General features: G+C 36.2%; 1 protein-coding gene across 2 annotated transcripts in view; it reads right to left on the bottom strand.

Annotated features, from left to right (window-relative positions):
* The window catches only part of LOC121317504 (CD2-associated protein-like), a 73,540-nt gene extending 58,901 nt beyond the window's left edge, over positions 1–14,639 (bottom strand). For both annotated transcript variants that reach the window (XM_041253510.1, XM_041253509.1), the window contains exons 1-2: positions 14,373–14,639; positions 2,297–2,454 (exon numbers count right to left, since the gene is read on the bottom strand). In XM_041253510.1, the coding sequence (XP_041109444.1) occupies positions 2,297–2,454; positions 14,373–14,376 (162 nt within the window). In that variant the 5' untranslated portion in view covers positions 14,377–14,639. The remainder of the gene's footprint in view (positions 1–2,296; positions 2,455–14,372) is intronic.
* Between the last annotated feature and the right edge of the window lie 4,530 nt (positions 14,640–19,169).

The following is a 19,169-nucleotide window of genomic DNA, read 5'->3' on the forward strand; positions in this document are numbered from 1 at the left end:
CTACAGTTTAAACACTACAGTACCAATTCCTTAACAAAACAATGTTTAGATTAAATGTATGCATGTATGTACAGTAAGCATTGACTACAAATTACAACATACAACAAAATAACAATTATGTTTTAAATCGACAAATATGCAAGACTTGGTAAAGTAATTTTGGAATGAACCTCCTTTTAAGCTTGGCAAATAATATACCTTTACATTGTTTTAACATTAACACCTAACAAAATTGCCTGTGCAAACTCTAATCTTGAAGAAACAGCTCCGTGAATTTGAACTGATTGTGGTGCTCTCCATGAAGCTGTCAGCTTTTCTTTCCCTTTGTGGAGAGCAGCAATCAGTACAACTTCAAATCACCACCACTGACCTTCACATGGGTAACATCCATCCACTGGTTGCTGTGGTGAGCTCTATCCCAATAATTTGATATTTGGCGCACGCAGCTCTACTGTATGTTACAGGGAACACTGCAAGCCCCAGTGTTTCTGATAAGGTCACATAATACAATTAATGAAAGAAGTTGTGTGAACTATGAAATGTTAATATCACAAACAAAGCCATCTTAGGAACAGCTTTATCATGGCCAGCCAAGTTCACCTTTTGATAGATGAGATTTCAGCGACACAGCCTCCTAAATAAGCAGTCTGAAATCTGCTCAGCTTCTGTATACTTCTAATGCCCTATCCACACTACATAACTGATTTCGAGAACTGTACACAAAAAGTTTTAATTAATCCAGTTCTAAGTGACCACAATGAAGTGCCGTTTCAAGTTTAGTCCGGCTTAATGCTTACAAACACTATTAAAATAGTGTGGTTACAGTTCCTAGCAGCGCAGTGAACGAGCAGGAAATAAATACGAAAGTATCCCACCATGCATTCTATTTTATTTTAAAATAACGTGTTATGCTCCTTATTAATAGAGGTCCATATTGCTAAAAAGAAATAAAACAAGTGCTTTGGAAAGAGTAAATGCAAACACACACAAGTAGGGCTTGAAGTTTTCAGGTTTTATTTTTAATCAGGTGACTTCCCTTTAAACAAACAGAGCTGATTCTGTTTCATAACTAAACTCGGAAAAAAGGCTTTTAAATTACAAAAATCTTTGTTTTTACCTTCTTATCTTGCCTGAGCCTAATTCTGGTTCCCTTAATTTTGTTTCAAACAGAGCTGACAAATTACGTGTATTGTTCATCCCCGATCCTACTTTTAACTCGCATTTCATTTTTGCAGTCGACTAATTTAACATTGTGCTTTTGTTACTTTCCAAACTAGTTTAACAGATGTCTGGACAGACTGTTTCTTTTTTTTTTTTGTTTGTGTGTTTTTTAGTATAACAATAAATACCTAGTGTGGCATGTACACTGATAGCAAGTCCTTCAGACGTCTCAGCACTTTTAAGCTGGTTTAAAGGCAACTCATACGGTTTAACTGCAGTGTGGACAGGGCCGAAGAATAGTTTGTTTTCCTGCCCAGACGTTGCTCACCCACTCTGAACCGATTAGAACATATTTTTTCTTTGCTTTGCGTTGGCAGCACACACACTATGTAAGGAGTCGATAACAGTAACATGACTTTCCATTTAATTCTTAAGTGGATATTCATTTGCTTTACTGACACTGGTGCTTTAGTGAGATACGATACAATTAAGGATGAACAGTACAGACTAATCTCATGGTGTACATTTAGCAGGAAAAGCTAAATATTAAAACTAAAACACAAAAACTGGATTAAAATAAAAGTAAAAACTCAGAGGGCCTTACTCTCAAAGCATGCTTGAAGGCTTAATTTACCTGTTGTTGACCTACCTGCTAAGGTAATTTCCCTTGATATTACAAATTGGCCCTTCTGTGTAATGCACCAATGAACAGATGACAATAGCTTCAAATTGCATACTAGTCTTAGCAATCCAATTTAAATTCCATTAACATGCACACAATGAAGAATCATCAGTAGTAGGGTTTTGCTGTGTGGTCTACACTTACAGTACCTGTGCAGTCACGTAACGCCTAAAATGTTTAAGAGAAGACAAGTCACTGTGGAAAGAAGCATGAATTAATATATACACTTATCATGGAGGACACATCTTGTGAATTGTTTACACATTAGGAACCATTTTAAAAAAGCATATGTCCAAGGTGCTGCGTGTAAAAAATAAGTAACTATATATTGAAAAATATTACTATTATAAAAGACACATCGGTATTTTGTGTCTGCAGTATTGAGTGAGAAATTAACAATGGTCTTCTTAGCTGTAAACACATTCCATGCAGTACTGTAGATGTGATATTTACCTTGACAAAGTTATCTGGAAACATGCCTGTCTTGCCATTGAGATCTCCTTCCATCCACCCTTCCTCCTCCAGTCTTTTCACATGTCTAATAATGTCTCCTACCCGGATTGTGAGCTCGTCTTCACGGAGGGCTTCATAGTCATACTCCACTATAACTTCTGCCAGAACAAAACAAACGAACATTATTATTGAGCAGAACTACTGTAGGAGCCAAGCACATCAACCTAAAATGGGAATGTATTAAGCTTTAGGACCTTGGACAAAACACAGACAGGTTGCAATTGGCAGAACAGCTGGTTTTCATAGAAATCATATTGGTTTGCTTCAAACATACTAGATGTGTTTTCTTGTGTGACAGACATTTCCCCCAAAAATTTTAATTGAAACTGTCCAGAAACAAAGTACGTAGTAAAATACAGTACTGTATACGCCCACCACGACAAAAAATTCTAAGTTAAAGTTATCAGAATTAAAAAGTTGATAACCATCACATAAATCAACAGTACTGTTGGTAAAGAATAATACAGAATAACAACTAGCAATTAATGTTTCATAATAATTTGAGAAACAATTCTCCAGATATATGCAGAAAAAAAAAAAAGCATGGCCAGGTGGCTGAATGGACAGACTGGCAGTCACCTCCATATAGTATATCTCAACAGCTCATGTAAATAACTGTTAATACCAAGTTGACAATCTGATATGCAAATCTAAGCAAACATGTGTGAAGTGGTACTTATTTACAAACTGTCAGACCGACTCCACTACTGTACATCCCAATCACACAATAACAAAGGGAAATATCACGGTCACTGTTGATGACATACAACATAATGACATACACCAGGGCTCTACGTTTAGATTTTTAACTACTGACCCCTCGGACCACTGAGCTAGTGTTTTTATTGGCTCGAGTGCAATTTTATCTGTCCCAATATATTTATATAGTTTTTCATAATGGTTTATATTTTCAATATGTTTCTAACTGTGTTGGTAACCAAAGAGAGCCCATGTCTCAAAAGAAAGTGGCTAAACAAAGTCTGGGAAACTAAAACCAAACAAGGCAGAACGTTACTTTATTTTCACAGTCATAATGAAGCCTCCACTCTAAATGTTTGTCTTCATTTTTTTTCATAATTACATTCTTTATGATTTATTGATTTCAGTGCTTTCCTTTTGGCTTATTGGTTGCTTAGTTGTAGAAACCCCGATTTGAAAAGATTTGCTGCGGGAACGAGTACCAACACAGTACTTCGTTACGCAGTCTCAGATTCTGAATGTACAACAAACATGACGCGCGGCGGGAAAGTTAGGATTAGTTCGTAGTTATGTTTTTTAAAAAATGGTTTGTAAATTAAATTTTCAGCTTTTTGACACACTGGCCCATTTTCTTGGATTCATGAAACGGAAGCCACATGCACTACATATATTATACTAGTTAAATGTAACCGGCCCAGTCGGGCCTGTGGTGCTTCATAACTACCAGCCAAACTGCGCTCTCTACCGGCCCCAGGCCACTGAGTCAATGGTTAATGTCGAAACCTGTACACATAATTAATACATAATTTTTCATAATATTACTGTATTGAGGAAAACATAACATTTGAAGGAGTGTCTGGATCAACTAACTTCTGTAAACTGACAGTTATAGTTACTTCTACAAATAGGTTGAAAATAGAGGGATTTGCTTAATTAATATTACCCCTGATATTGCACTGGTATCCCTTTATTTTCTTTTTAATTAAAAAAAAAAAAAAAAAAAAAAAAAAAGTTTCAGAAACTCAACACTGCCAATGACTTTGTATTTTGTTAATCATAAAATTTATATTTATTTTTACATTGATCATTGTATAATTTGTAAAGTACAGGACTAATTTACTATTTTAGACATACCGTATGTCTGTGAGTTGCGACATTTACAGAATCAACAAAAAACCTTACATTGTAATGGCCCATATGTGATCACAGCTTGGTTTATAGTCGTACTGATTGTGTCAGAATGCGTATGGATTACAAAAGATTGCAACTTCTGCAGAGGGAACACATTGTACTGTAGCATTTGTCATCTCTTCTCACAGCACAGGGTTTAATCATTATACATTTGTACAGCGCTTTACTCTAAGTACTTTTGAAAAGATTAAACTTATTAGTGCAAAATGACACAGTACACTAAGAGTGATTCCAGAATAACAATCAAAAAATGTTATTTATTATTATGTTTAGATTACCATTGTAGTTAGATGTGATCTAACAGGGAACATTTGCACAATATTGATTTTATGTGCAGCTGAAGCTACTGTATGGACACTTCTTAAAATATGTCAAAGAATTACATTTTAAACCATGATCATGATAGGAGGACTTGTCTGCAAGTATTATTTTTACAAACTCAAGTAACCTGTTTTTGGTAACCCCCCCCCCCCCCCCCCCACAACAGAATTAGTAAAAAAATAAAAGTGGAGTTAAAAAAGTATTGTATGTGTAAAAATGTTACAAAAAGACATTTCAATTTAGTGACAACTATTTACAATTCGTTTTTTTTTGTAATGAATTAATGTGATTAAATGGGTCACTGAGTTAATTAAAGCTGGTGACTAACGCAAAAAGTACATCAGTACTGCCTGGCCAGACTGAATTCAATTGACAGTACAGAGCGCTGTAATATCCTGGAATAGATCAGTCCACCCACTGCCAATAACTGAAAAAAATCTCAAGATCTACCCAGAAGAAAATGAAATGTTAAAGAAGAAAAAGTTTGACTCCACAAATTATCGTGATACTGCCACAGTGACGGTCATTTAATAGTGGGCTGGACAGAGCTGTATGGCAAACAGGCTACAATAGCTCTGTGATAGGGACACTTAATACCTTGACTCTGCCATTACAGTAGAGTTATACACATTACAAACTGACTGGTCAACGAAACACTGGAAAACTGAAACTAGGCTCATGTCTACTGAACAAGATGTATATGCTGTCAATTGTACCAGTTAAACAGCTCCCATGGCTTATTTTTGGTATTGTTATTATTTAAGATGTAGGCATTTTAATACTGCAGTGCACATACGCTATATTAATACAAATAATCATGCAATCTGCTTATAAGAATCATTTAAGTCCATCTAACTACAATATTCCTTTGAATTTAAGATGTACATTTTAACCATTTTTTCTTCTCAAAAATAGCCTGCATCTTAAAGTCGAGTACAGCGTAGTGATGAGTATATTAAAAATCACCAACAAAAGACAAGATTACCTGAACACACAAGCAGCAACATGACTGACTGCTGAGGAAAGACAACAAAGGTGCCTGCTTGAATACACAAGCAGCAATGTAACTGACTGCTGAGAAAAGACAAACAAGCTTCCTGAGGAATTCCAAGAGAAGTGTTTACAATTTCAGCATTTCTAACAAACAGTACCAGCTTGGACAGATTGGAAATACTAAATCAGACCCTGTACTTTTCGACATACCAAGCAAAGCCACAGTTCAATGCTGTTGTGGTTGCTGGGTTACATATTGCCTGATGCTGTGGAGCCTTGTGTCGTGCTTGCTGCTTGCTGTTGCCAGGATGTGTTATGCCATAAGTGAATGGTGGTGTGTGTATGACAGAGACGCCATCTTAAGTATTATACAGTGTGCAGCACAATAAACATGCTCCGTGGCCAATCTACAAAAACACTGTTTTGTGTCAGTTTTGTACGATACAATAGCATAATTGAGGTTGTAACTTCGTAAATGCATATTTATTTGATGTTTAATTTTTTCCTCAAATTGAGGGTGGTAAGTTTGGGCTGCGTCTTAAATTCGAGGTTGTTTTAAATTCAAAGGAGTACGGTACATGTAATATGGTACTTGATCAAGTGCAATGACGTGTAAAAGCTGTTTTTCAATTTTAATTTGGTCACATCTCATGTTTGGTGTGATCTCTGTTAGTGAAACTGTTTTAATAAAGTGAATACACATTAATTGAATTGAGTACAGCAGTGTTATTGTGTGATATACAGTCACCTCCAAAATGATTGGCACCCGTGATAAAAATGAGCAAAAAAGGCTGTATAAAATAAACAACACAGGTAATGAGCTATATTTTATGCTCAAAAATATGGGAAAACTATATTCTTTTATACTAGTACAACTGCTCAGAGAAAATGTTTATTTTTAACAAGTAATATTTTTTTTTTTCTCAAAAAGATAGAGGTGTCAAAATTATTGGCACCCCTAAAGATTCTTATAAATAAAATCAAACAAAATTAACACTAACATTCTACTTTAAGTACATCTCAGTCTTAAGGAACTGTATTGTGGCCTTTCATGGCTTTCTGTTTCATTGGGGTATAAAAATGAGGTAACACGCATTATCATGAGGAAAGGCAAAGAACTCACAAATGAAAAGAGACAAATGGTTGTTGACCTTCATAAATCAGGCAATGGGTACAAAACATAGCTAAAAACCTAAATATACCACTTACCACTATTAGGGCAATAATTAAGATGTTCAAAACCAGTGGAACAGTGGTAAATCTGCAAAGGTTGCCAGAAAAAAGCCTTTATTGAGAACAAATGTAAACGCCTGGATTGTAAGCGGGTGCTATGGTCAGATGAGACCATATGGAGCTCTTAGAAACACACACCAGCGATGGATTTGGTGTCGAAAGGAGGATGAGTATGCAGAAAAGAATCTCATACCTACTGTAAAATAGGGTGGTGGATCTTTGATGTTATGGGGCTGTTTTGCTTCAACTGGTCCTGGGGCCCTTGTCAACGGCATCATGAACCCTACCAAGTACCAGGCCATTGTAGCCAAAAACCTGGTTGCCTCTGCCAGGAGGCTGAAACTTGGCTGCAAGTGGCTCTTCCAGCAAGACAATGACACCAAGCACACATCAAAATCCACAAAGAAATGGTTAATTGACCACAAAATCAGCATTTTGCAATGGCCATCTCAGTCTCCGGACTTGAATCCCATTGAAAATCTAAGGTCTGAATTAAAGAGGGCAGTTCATAAGCACAGACCGAAGGATATCAATGATCTGGAAAGATTCTGCATGGAGGAATGGTCTAAGATCCCTTCCAATGTGTTCTCCAATATTATAAGAAATTATAGAAAAAGGCTCAATGTCATTATCCCTGCAAGGGGAGGGTGGACAAAGTACTGAAAACAAGGGTGCCAATAATTGTCACACTTCACATAATTTGAGAAATGTGTAATTTTAGTAGATTCCCTTGAATCATTAATAAAGTACAATATATTCCACATGTTGGAAAATTACAATATAGCTAATTAGTTGTGTTTATTTTATACAGCCTTTTTTGCTCATCTTTATCAAGGGTGCCAATAATTTTGGAGGTGACTGTACATGTAGAGGGAGTGGGATTGCATTGCGGCGTGGTGAGGAGGAGGAGGGGGAGGGGGAGGAGGAGGGGGGGGCGGAGCTTTGCATCTCTTCTTAGTGAAAAACTGTGAGATTTGCTTCGCAACTGAAAATAAATAAGCCACAGATGCTTAAATGCAGTGGTACTCCTGACAGTTAAATACTGTAATTGTAATTCATTGCACGTAACACCGCAGGGTTACGCACATTTGTTTACTGTATTTAAACTGCAGAGGCGCTTTTGCTAATTGTAATGTGACGTGGCTAAGGGCCGTGTAAATTATCACGCTGGAGTTTTGATTTACAGTTTTAAACCAGTGTCAGTTTTATTTCTTACAATGCAGTGGGGAAACAACCGTTAATAAAACAAACAGAACTAAAGCTGCCAGCAACTTTATGGCTTCCAGGACCAGTAACAGTGCCAGTATCAAACACTTTAGCAAATAGTGCAGAATGCCAGTACCAGTACCAAACACTTTAGCAAATAGTGCAGAATAGCATTTTTACATAGTAACCATGACCTTATGTGCACTGTATTATTAGTTATAAGGCAGTTTTACATTTGACCTTTAGGAGAGGTACTATGCATGCCATTGTAACCATGACCCTATCTGCATTCTATTATGAGTTATGAACCAGTTTTACATTTGACCTTTAGGAGAGGTCAAAGGTCATGGAGAATGGCATTTTTTGATAGAGTATACCTGGGTTACTATATGTGTTCCATAGTAACCATGGCCCTATCTGCAATCTATAAGGAGTTATTAGCCAACATTTTTTTATTGTAGCAACTTCCCTTTTACACCCTTTAAAGACAAGCACACTACAATCTCCTGTGTGCCACTGGGTTTGTTTCAATTGGAATAGCGGTTTGAGAGAAGAAGACCTTTGTAGTTTCTGATTATGACGTCTGTACCGTGTGAGTTTGACGTAATGCAGCATGGCCACCATACCACACAGCCTATCAGCTTCTTACAAACATCAATTAATCTTGGACTATCCCTCAACAAGTTTACCAACTTTCAGCACTCTGCAATAAGTAAAAAGACTAATTTTTACATTTCGGCAAAATGTTTTTTTTCAATCCAATACGGCGGCCAAACCATGTGACTTACAACATAAGTTCTTTAGCATTTTCCATCTTCCCATGAACACCTATCAACCTACCGAATCTATCGAGTTTTCGAGCAACTCAGGAGGAAAGAATAATAATAATAATAATCCCAGCAATAACAATAGGCTTCCCAGCCTATGGCCTGGAAGCCTAATAAACCTTGCGTTCAGTTGGAGAACTAACCAAACTATACTTAAGGGGCGTTTACACCAGACACGGCGCACATTGCCACCTCCTTGTGCATCACTCTGCAGTCACCACAGACCACTGTTTATACCGAACACTGCAGTAGAAAGTCAGTGGGCGGTCTGTTGCTACGTCGCAGCTGCATGTACAGTGACTTTTTATTGCCACGTAATAAACAGCAAATACCAGCGGGAAGGGAAAAGTCCTTTTACACTGAAGACACAAAGCTTAGTAAAAAAAAAAATATATATATTTATATTTAATATATATATATATATATATATATATATATATATATATATATATATATATATATATATATATATATATATATATATATTATATATATAAAGTAAAAAATATATAAAAACCTAATTTTAACCACCCACAAACCACATCATAATCCCCCACAATTACCGAGAACATCAGGCAGTTGTGTTTTTAAAATAAAATAAAAACATGTTGCTTTTAAAAATTGATGTATTTTCTTTCTTTCTTTGTGAGTTTTGTCTGGTTTGCTGGGTATAGGCAAAGAGAGTGTGAGTTAAAGCCATCAATATACATTGATATTACTGTGCATTATACACATGATTAAAAAATGCAACTACTGCCATCCCATCATGTCAAACTTTTGGGGGGGGACGACTGTAAAAACGGCAACAATCAATGGTACTGTGCATCTGACAACACAATCCCTGGAACAATGAACAGCAAACAAAAAAAGAGAATTGTGATTGTCCTGCTCTACAGGAGAAAGAAAAAAATTTAAGATTGCTGTGGTTCCATGACATCCTCAAGAAAAGAAAAAGATACAGCGAATATCATCAGCTGATACAGGAGCTCCGGTTTGATGAAGGCAGATTTCAATTATTTATTTATTTATTTATTTATATTTCCTCGCAAAGGAGCTCTTACTTCCCCCTGATTGGCTGCTGGTAGTTTATGTCACAGCGCGTGGCTAAAGTTGAAAATATTTTCTCCTGTGCGCCGCTCTGCAGTTCCTCTTGAGTGCCCCTTCCCTCCGCCGTTGCGCAGGACCACCTTCACTGAAAACAATTGCTAGTGCCGCGCCACGTCCGGTGTGAACGCCCCTTTAGTGTGGTCCCTGCGCATACATTCAGAAACTTATCTAGTGGTCAACCCATTACACTGCAGGGAACAAAGCTTTCATTCTCAACCACAGTAATCATACTGGTCCGCATTTAAGAATGAACAGACGAGAATCAAATCATCAGGGACAGATGTGATTCTTATAAAACGGGGTGAACTGTATCTGTAAAAAACAAAATGCGGAAATCCCTGCCTAAAACAACAACAATAATAATAATAAATTGGATTTACTTACCACAACATACATACACCACTGATTATTTATTTATTTTTTTTTTTAAAGGTATTGAATATTGTTAAATATTATTTATATAACTCCAAAGAAGCGTAAACTATATATAGTCAGTTTTCTTTAATGTGCACATTTTATTTATGGGTTGTTTGCCAGGAATGCAAACCTATCGTCCTGCTCTGGATTCAAGGAATTGCGTTTTTTTGTTTGTTTACATCGAGTACACAACTTACAAAGCATTTTGAAAACTGATTTGCTGGTAGGATGGGACCAGCAAATCAGATGCTAGTTAACACAAGCTGGAAAAGAAAAGCACGCCCACTGCTTGTCTGGCAGAAATAAATAGCAGGGGTTATCTTAAATAACTAAAGCTGACCAATGGGGCAGGTAGATTTGTTAAAATGTTTTACAACAGTATCATGTGACACACTTGGCCAAACAATACTGATGGCATTTAACATTACATACTTTCATATAATGCGCACCAATGAGGATGACCCTTTCAGTATGGAAGCCACAGTACTTTCTATGGAGTTGACACCCTACCAGCATAAACCACTGCTGGCTTATTTTCAAGCAATTTTACAGTAGAACTGAGAATCACCCTGGATTGAGGGTTTACTTGTATTATACTTGTATGACCCCTTATGAAAAATTCAAGGTTCTATTATTGCTTTACAAAATGAAATTCTGCAGGTTATCAACCAATAAAATGTGGCTTTAGTGGCTAACCTATAAAACATGACAGTAAAATGCATATGCTTTAGATTGCTGTATTTGCTTTATTTGAATTATCAAAACATAGCCATAATCTTTAAGCAAGTTAAAAAGTGTACTGGTATTTAGTTATATTGTAACCGTAGACTAATATCCTGATGGTATTTTCTTAGAATAACCTACAGCTATGGCAAACAGTTTAGGATCAAGACACAGGTCTAATTAAAAAAAATTAAAAATATATGAACACAAATTTAGATGTTTTATTTAAATCATGTACCAGTAATCAAAGAAACTACAAAAATGATAAGACATAATACTAATACAGTATTTCATGTTAGATTTGGAAATGTCACATTTTTCAATTAGTATATCAGTATATGGAAAACTATAAAGCGGAATATAATTCGATATATTAACATAACATTATTCAGCAGGTTTCATTGGACTTTATGAAGCAAAATTAGTTCATTCTATAGGGTGACATAGCTGTACAATAAATAACAATGCAGAACAGACATATAATTTAATAAAATAAACATAATGAATAGCAGAATCTTTCCATGGAAAATAGCTTTAAGCATCACTCATTGTATGTGTCCTTGACAGACCAGCTAGAGACTACAGATAGTGTTTTACAAGAAAGAGATCGGTACAGGATATGATAAGCTCTGGCAGCTAAGGCCAAACCCTTACCTTACACCTACTACTGTCTTGAACAACCAATGGAAACTGAAACATATCGGGCAATGCTTTTGAATACATAATAGAGAGCTATGGCTCGTTGATGAGATCACACAATACTACTCCAGTCATTTCAATCGATACAAGTGCTTCTCATGAAGCAGTTTTGGTGCAAAAAAAAAGAAAAAAACTAAGAAATGTTGCCATTGAACTCAATAAATATAAAAGTGTACCACAATAAAAGCAAAGCAAAGTGTAATAAAGCCTAGTAAAAGCATGGTAAAGCATAGGGAAGCATTGTAAAAAAAAATAAAAATAGCAAGGTATGGTAAAGCACCTTAACATGACAAACCAGGTTAAATGCACAATATAACCATGAGAAAAGTATGATAACACTGCAACAAATACCGTGCAAAAACACTGTGGTAAACTTTTATAAGGTGGGACAATAGGCTTTAAAAGCAGCGAGTAACAAACTATTCGTTCCACAGCACCCTTAGCAGTATGCGTTTGATTCAATTGATTATTGCCTTGTCTATGATGCAACAAAAAATGAATGTTGTAGAATTGACTAGAGCAATGAGTGTAGTATGTTTATTTGTAAGCATACTGTACTTGCCAAACAAAAAGATAATGGAAGAGTAATAAAAGTCAAAGAAAATTTAACATCAAAATACAACAGGATTTACTTTGAACTATAGTACACGGCAGAGGGCATAAGCTGACCTTTCTAATTTACTTATTTTACCTTGGAACTAAATATTCAGTATTTGGACAATATTATATTTAACAGCAAGATACAGTATGCCTGCTGTAGCTGTCCAGAATACAAGAATGTATTCAAGTTATCTTTCCCACATCTAACGGCAAACCACAAACTAAGAAACAATCTGTGTACCAGTATCCGAGTGACTGAAAAACAGCATGCAGGTAATGTGCTGATGACTGCGCATGTAACTTGGGAAAGATGCTCAGTACTGTAACTAATACCAGACAAACAGCAGATTTAAATTCTACCTACAGGGGTAAGGTAAAATACTGCAAATGAAATACATTTGATCACAGATTTCTTACTTTTAATTGAGGACCTTTGATTTAGATTTTGCCCTGCTGGCAACAAGAAACACACTGTCACATCAGGTACAGTAGTTCAAGAAAATGCTCATGTTGCATCATCAATAGGGCCTCACACCAATACACTTAATTTTCAGGAGCCTACAATAACGGAAAAGGAATATGATAAAAGCTGCCACAAGGTATGTACAGTACCCAGAGGCAACCAATCTTTTTTAAAGCATGCAGTTCATCGAGTTTTATTTAGAACTGCAACACTGCTCTTAACACAGGCAGGCACAGAGCCCTCCTTGAAAAAACAAAACAAAACCAGAGGCTTGTCCCAACCACTAACTGTCTGTCTTCCTTGAACTGCGAATATGAAGAGACAGTGCAGTTCCAAAATCGACCTACAGTATCAACATCCCTTTACATGATAAAAATAGGTTTAATCAATTTTCATTGATGCTAAATTTGCTTAAGAATTATTTTCAATGCCCCTCCTTTCTAGTACAGCGCATAACTCTACTCCACGTTACACTGTCATGTGCTTCAGGCAAAATATTGAACTCAAAGTTATTACCCATATCAGTGACAGCACTTCTGGTGCAGGTCTACAATAATGTATAAAAACAATGTCTACAATAATGCAAAAAAACACTTCAAATGCATTGAAAAATGTTTTAGGTTAATAACGAATAGTTACTTAGGATTCAAAATAATTACCAATCTTATGTATAATAAACTTAAGAAAATAAAATTAACAAAAAAGATAAAAAGAATACAGGTATACAGTGCACTGTTTCCAGCGTAAAACTCCACCCAACCAACCTAACAGCGGTACATTCCAATCAATTTTTTAATGTGAATAATGAAGAATAAAAATATCATTAAAATTAACAGGGAAGGAGGAATGCAAAAAAAATGTCAGTGTATACATTTTTCCAAACTGCAGTAAGAAATTAAGATGCTACTTGAAAAACACACTTATCAGCAACATGGGGGCAAAAATATGGCCTGTACCTAGAGTACAGTACAGTGCAGGTCATGACACGACACACTCCATCCATGACAACATTTGAACCGTATAATTAAGTTACAGTACTTGTAACAGAAATTCATTGCGAAAACACAGATTACAAAATTTCCCCTCCCTCCCCCCCTCCCTCAAGATCTGTATACAGTCCTTAGATTAAATAGATGTGATGCTATATTCCTTCCTATATAGCCAAAGAACATCGGATAACTACTGTACAGGTGCGACCATAAAGACTTGGCACTATAAAAGGTCATTTATCTTCCCAGAGAAAAAGTGTCATAAAGCTACTACTTTTTTTTTTTTTGTTACATGCAGGTATTTCGACTGTACACAGTTAATAGTTTAATAATTTTTAAAAAACATAAATAAATAACACTTACCGTACTAAAATAAAATCAAAAAGAAATAAAACTTGCTCCTGATTTCCCGTCAATACGTGAACCTAATCCATGTAAGTTATTGTATTGATCTATGAACTCTCGTTTTAATACCTTGGCTTGAATTTGCCAACCCTGCCTACATTACTTTGATGATGTAAACTATTACAACAAGCAAGAAAACTTACCCATACTCCGTGAATGCAGGACCCTTTCAGAGGTTTATAATACCAGTATGTCTGCTTTTTGTGGGGTTTTTCTAAATATATATTTTTATTTAATTTTTTGCGAGACTCCGGTTATTTATTGCAATGGAAACCCATTTGTTCTTTAATCTGCTGTAAACGATTTAGACGAACTGAGGTATGTTTTGTGTAAATTTACAATGGAAGTTACATGTAAATCCCCACCTTCAGAGACTTGCCAGCTTTCTACTGCCACACGCATACAACAAACAGCAGAAAACTCCGCGAGATTTTAGAATTACAATCCCGCGAGATTGGCAGGCTTCCAACGGGAGGGAGAGTGGGAGGCTCCCATTTGCGAGTAAAGCCTGCCGCATACAGAGCAGCTGCAGGGAAGAAGCAGGAAGCTTTGTTGTTGCCATGTTAACGTACGTAACAGCGCTTGCTGCTGTTGTATGAATCGCAAAACTAGCCAACAATAATAACAGTACAGTAATAACGGGAAATAGTTATTTCGATGTGTCAGACTTAAAGTTATTTAATTAGTCTTGTAATGTTTTTATGCTTTTTAGAAAACAGATAATACAGTCTTCCGTATGACAATCTTATTTATTTATTTATGTATTTTTTCTAAGCGGCTCGGAGAGTTAGACAATGACCTAATCTTACGTTTATTAGCGGTCGGGTTGAAATCAGCTTTATAGCTGTTAAATTAAAAAAAAAAAAAAAAAAAAAAGCTGTATTTATTTTATGCACATACGGTGTTTAAAAAGATAGTTAAGACCATGTTTAAAAACGGGGGGAGTGGAGGTAACTCCCTTTTGTAATTTCGGTTTTGCTTCGTAAGCCTTAACTTGGTAGTGGGTTGGCTCCTCCGAATCGTGTGCCGTCAGCCGCCTGCTTCTTCACACACTACAGACTCACCATGCAGCCACACAGAGCTACAGCGTCGGAGGACAACACAGCCCTGGGCAGCTTACAGGCAAACCCGCAGGCGCCCGGCCAGACCACGGTTTGTTGGTGCGCAGTGAGCCGAGGACATACTGACCGGCCTAATCCTTCCGCCCCAGGGCAGTGCCCGACCAGTTGAGCGCTGCCCCCGATCGGCAACGTTAAGACTATAGGGCACATCCTGCAGTCCAAGCTGAGCACCTTTACTGGATGAGTCACTCACAGTTACATTAAAATACAATTAATTGTTAAATGGCAGAAAAATCGACTATTCTTTTATTTGTTACAGAATTCCCCCAGTTTGGAGATACTGTACCTGCACAAGCCATTCAAATACAATACATACAATAACATCTCAAATCTGTTTCTCATACAACACCTTAACATACGAAAGCATTTTTTTAACCAAAAGAAATAAATACAGATTGAAAAATCCTGCCGTCACACAATGCAACTCAGTTTCATGGCGAAATTGGATAGAAAACGCTACATATTTCTTGCAATTTCTTTGTAGTTACTAAACACAACTTCTTGCTAACTATCCAGTTTGACACGAATGTGTTTTAAAATATACAGCTGTGGCCAAAAGTTTTACATCACGTAGAATTTTATCATTGAGACAATTAAAAAAAAGAAATACATGTTTTATTTAACGTCATTAATCAAAGAAACTACAAAATGACACCGCAAAAGTCTACCGGAAGCCATAACAATAGTACAGTATTTCATAAATTTCAGAATGTCATTTTTCAATGTTATGTACTAATTATCTTGTGTGTTTATATACAGTGAAGTCTAATCTGGCATTGCTAAGAGCAGAAAATTGTGCCGGAATACATTGTGCTGGTTTACAGCAAAAAAAACATGTTAAAGTAGATGCTTAAAAATGATGTTATTATATATATATATATATATATAATTTGTTGTGTCAGTGCCTCAGAGTTTCATGCATTTAAGTGATGATTTTTTTCCGCTTATATACACACCATACTCCACATTGTTAAGGGGAAAAAAGTTTTTATTGAGTAATAAATTATATATTAAAAATACAAAACTAAAAGATCATAATTGGATAAGCCTTCCCCCCCCCCCCCCCCCCCCCCCCCCCCGAGTTAATACTTGGTGGAAGCACCTTTGACAGCTGTGAGTCTGTTAGGATATGTCTCTACCAACTTTGCACACCTAGATTTGGCAATATTTGACCATTCTTCTTTACAAACCTGTTCAACGTGGTTTACCTAATTTACACAAGTCACAGGGTAATCAATCAGTCAATCATATATATATATATATTTTATAGTGCACCATACACATAATAAAATGACTCAATGCGCTTCACAAACTACTTAAAAACAAGAAACTATCAAATTACAAGCCCAGTGTCCTGAATAACTTCAAAGACAGTTTATCACAGTTCCTGTTTTCATAATCACTGTTGTAGCAGGAGAACAGCTGCAAAAAAAGTTCTGTACGTTTAGAATAATTTATCTAATGGTGGTCACCATTTCTAGGTGTGCAGGGCATTACAATTGGAGTGCTTTTTTTAATTCTCGTATATTTTTATTAATTATTTCCGGGAAAAGTTTTTAACTTAGCTAGGAAAATACTAATGTATGCAAATTTCGATAAATTATTCTTTTGATCTAAAACAAAGCATTGCACTTGTTTTTATTGCATGAATGTATAGTTTCCTAAAATGCTTTTTTTAACATCTAAATTGACCCTGGACTCCGTTTAAAATGATATCTGTCGATTTTTAATCTACCTCTAAAATATGCTCTACAATCTTAAAATTATATGAGTTTTTCTGAAAAATATACTTCAGCAATATGCCCTGTATTTTGCCTATTCTATGTATATAGAAGACTGTTATAAAAATAAAGCTAGTGCACTGGGGTGATTATTTTTAATCTGTTCATGTAAGTGCCACCTTGTGGTAGACTATTGTAAATGCATTCTCTAGTGTAAGCATGTCAGATGCAAAACATGTCTTGTTACTTTTGGTTTTCTTTAAGTACTGTATATATGATGCTCTTTTATCATTCTGTTTTAAAACTCTGGTACAAAACAGCATTGGCCAAAAAACGAATAATCTGTTTTTCTTTCTTTTTTTTTCAGTTTGCAAGGGTGATCGAAGATTGTATTTACTCCAGAGCTTTATTGACCAACCCAAAAACAAGCAGAGATCTGGAGTCACGTAACAGTGACTGGCATTCTGGTTCTCTTTACTACATTATGTTTTGGTCTGTAGCAATTTATGACAAGTTCTGGTCCACTGTTTGCTGTTTACAGCACATGCAGTACAGAAGGCCTGAAGCCCTACCACCTTTGCAGCCTCACTCTTTCAATAACTCCTTTGATGTTGAAGGGGTTAACTTCTATTACCATAAATGGTGTAGAAATTATCAGATCTTTGAAATATGCTTCCGTCTACGTTACAGTTATGGTGGCATTGCATTTATAAATAGGGCTTATTCATCCACATTCAATTTTACCAGTGTTTGTGATCTAAACCCAAAGTTTGAAAATCATGACGTGGGATTACTTAAAGATTTATTTTCGTGGTATCAGTTGAAAAATACAAGTCTGTTATCTGTTGTGGATAAGTAGTTAGGATGGATTAATTAGTGATACTAACGATAAGATTATGTTTAAAAAAAGAATATACCGGTAGTTTTGATTAAAAGCTTCCAGCATTCTTCAAAATTCCATTAGAGCATTATACAGCACCTGAGCCTTTTCTCTCCTTATAGAGTATTACTCTAAACAAGCTGATAACATCTTTAGAAAAGATGTACAGTATGTAGTGGTCAGTGTGTGGTAATGTTATTTAAAAAAAAAAAACACTGGAGTCTGTTCATTAGTCATCTGATCTACACTTTATAATACTCAAGCAATAAAATTGCTATTCTATGCTATGCAAAGCATCTATATCAATTAACTAAACAAGATATGTATACAGTGTATTCTTTTTTTCTCTAACTCACTAATTAATACAGTTAAATTGATATGTAAAGATGAAAAATCACGTGCAGAACTTACAGTACAGTTAGAACCAGGATAGTCATGTAGTGTTTTGGTTGAAAAAGAACACCTCTAAAAAAGTCTGCATCACCACCATTAAAACTTCTGTTCATGCCAGTTGGTCTGATTGTCAAAAACCCTTATCCCACCCACACGAGTCAACCTCCTATCATAACCCTAAATTAAACCTGCAAAAAACACCCATGGGACACCCACTTGTCAAAGAAGACCCCCATAACGTGCTATAGGCAGTCTCCAACACAATTAGTGCCACAGCCACACTCATTGGTGTGTGTCAATAAAGAACCACCCCTGAAACATGTGGGTCCCTAATCCTGTTTCCCCTTTAACCCCAATGGGGGTGGGTCACAAAGACGGCTGGAGTGGGTGGCATCAGACCAGAAACAGGAAAAATAAACAGGTGTGGAGTTTGGTTGAGCTGAGCGAATGGCTTCGCTCAGCATTTAATGAGTGAACAGAACAGACAGAAAATAAACAGTTGTATTAAACAAAAAACTCGGCACTGGTAGCCAAAATAAACAGACAAAAAACGGTGAGCTTCTTTTTAACAATTATTACTCTTCTTCTCTTTACCTCCGTCCCCAATCCCGTTCTCCACTCACCGAACACCCAACCGCGAGTGGGTGAAAACATGTTGCTTTTATGCAGCTGTACCAAGACTCGATTGCTAATCAATCATTCAATTGGAGTCTCGGTACAACTGCACGTGAATTAATAAAGTGCAATTCCCTGTGCTCACATATTACTTTTTACTTGCACGTGAAGTGCTGTGCAGTCCTCGTGCCTAAATACAAATATACATTT

This window comes from Polyodon spathula, chromosome 6 (genome assembly GCF_017654505.1).
Source record: "Polyodon spathula isolate WHYD16114869_AA chromosome 6, ASM1765450v1, whole genome shotgun sequence".
NCBI lineage: Eukaryota > Metazoa > Chordata > Actinopteri > Acipenseriformes > Polyodontidae > Polyodon > Polyodon spathula.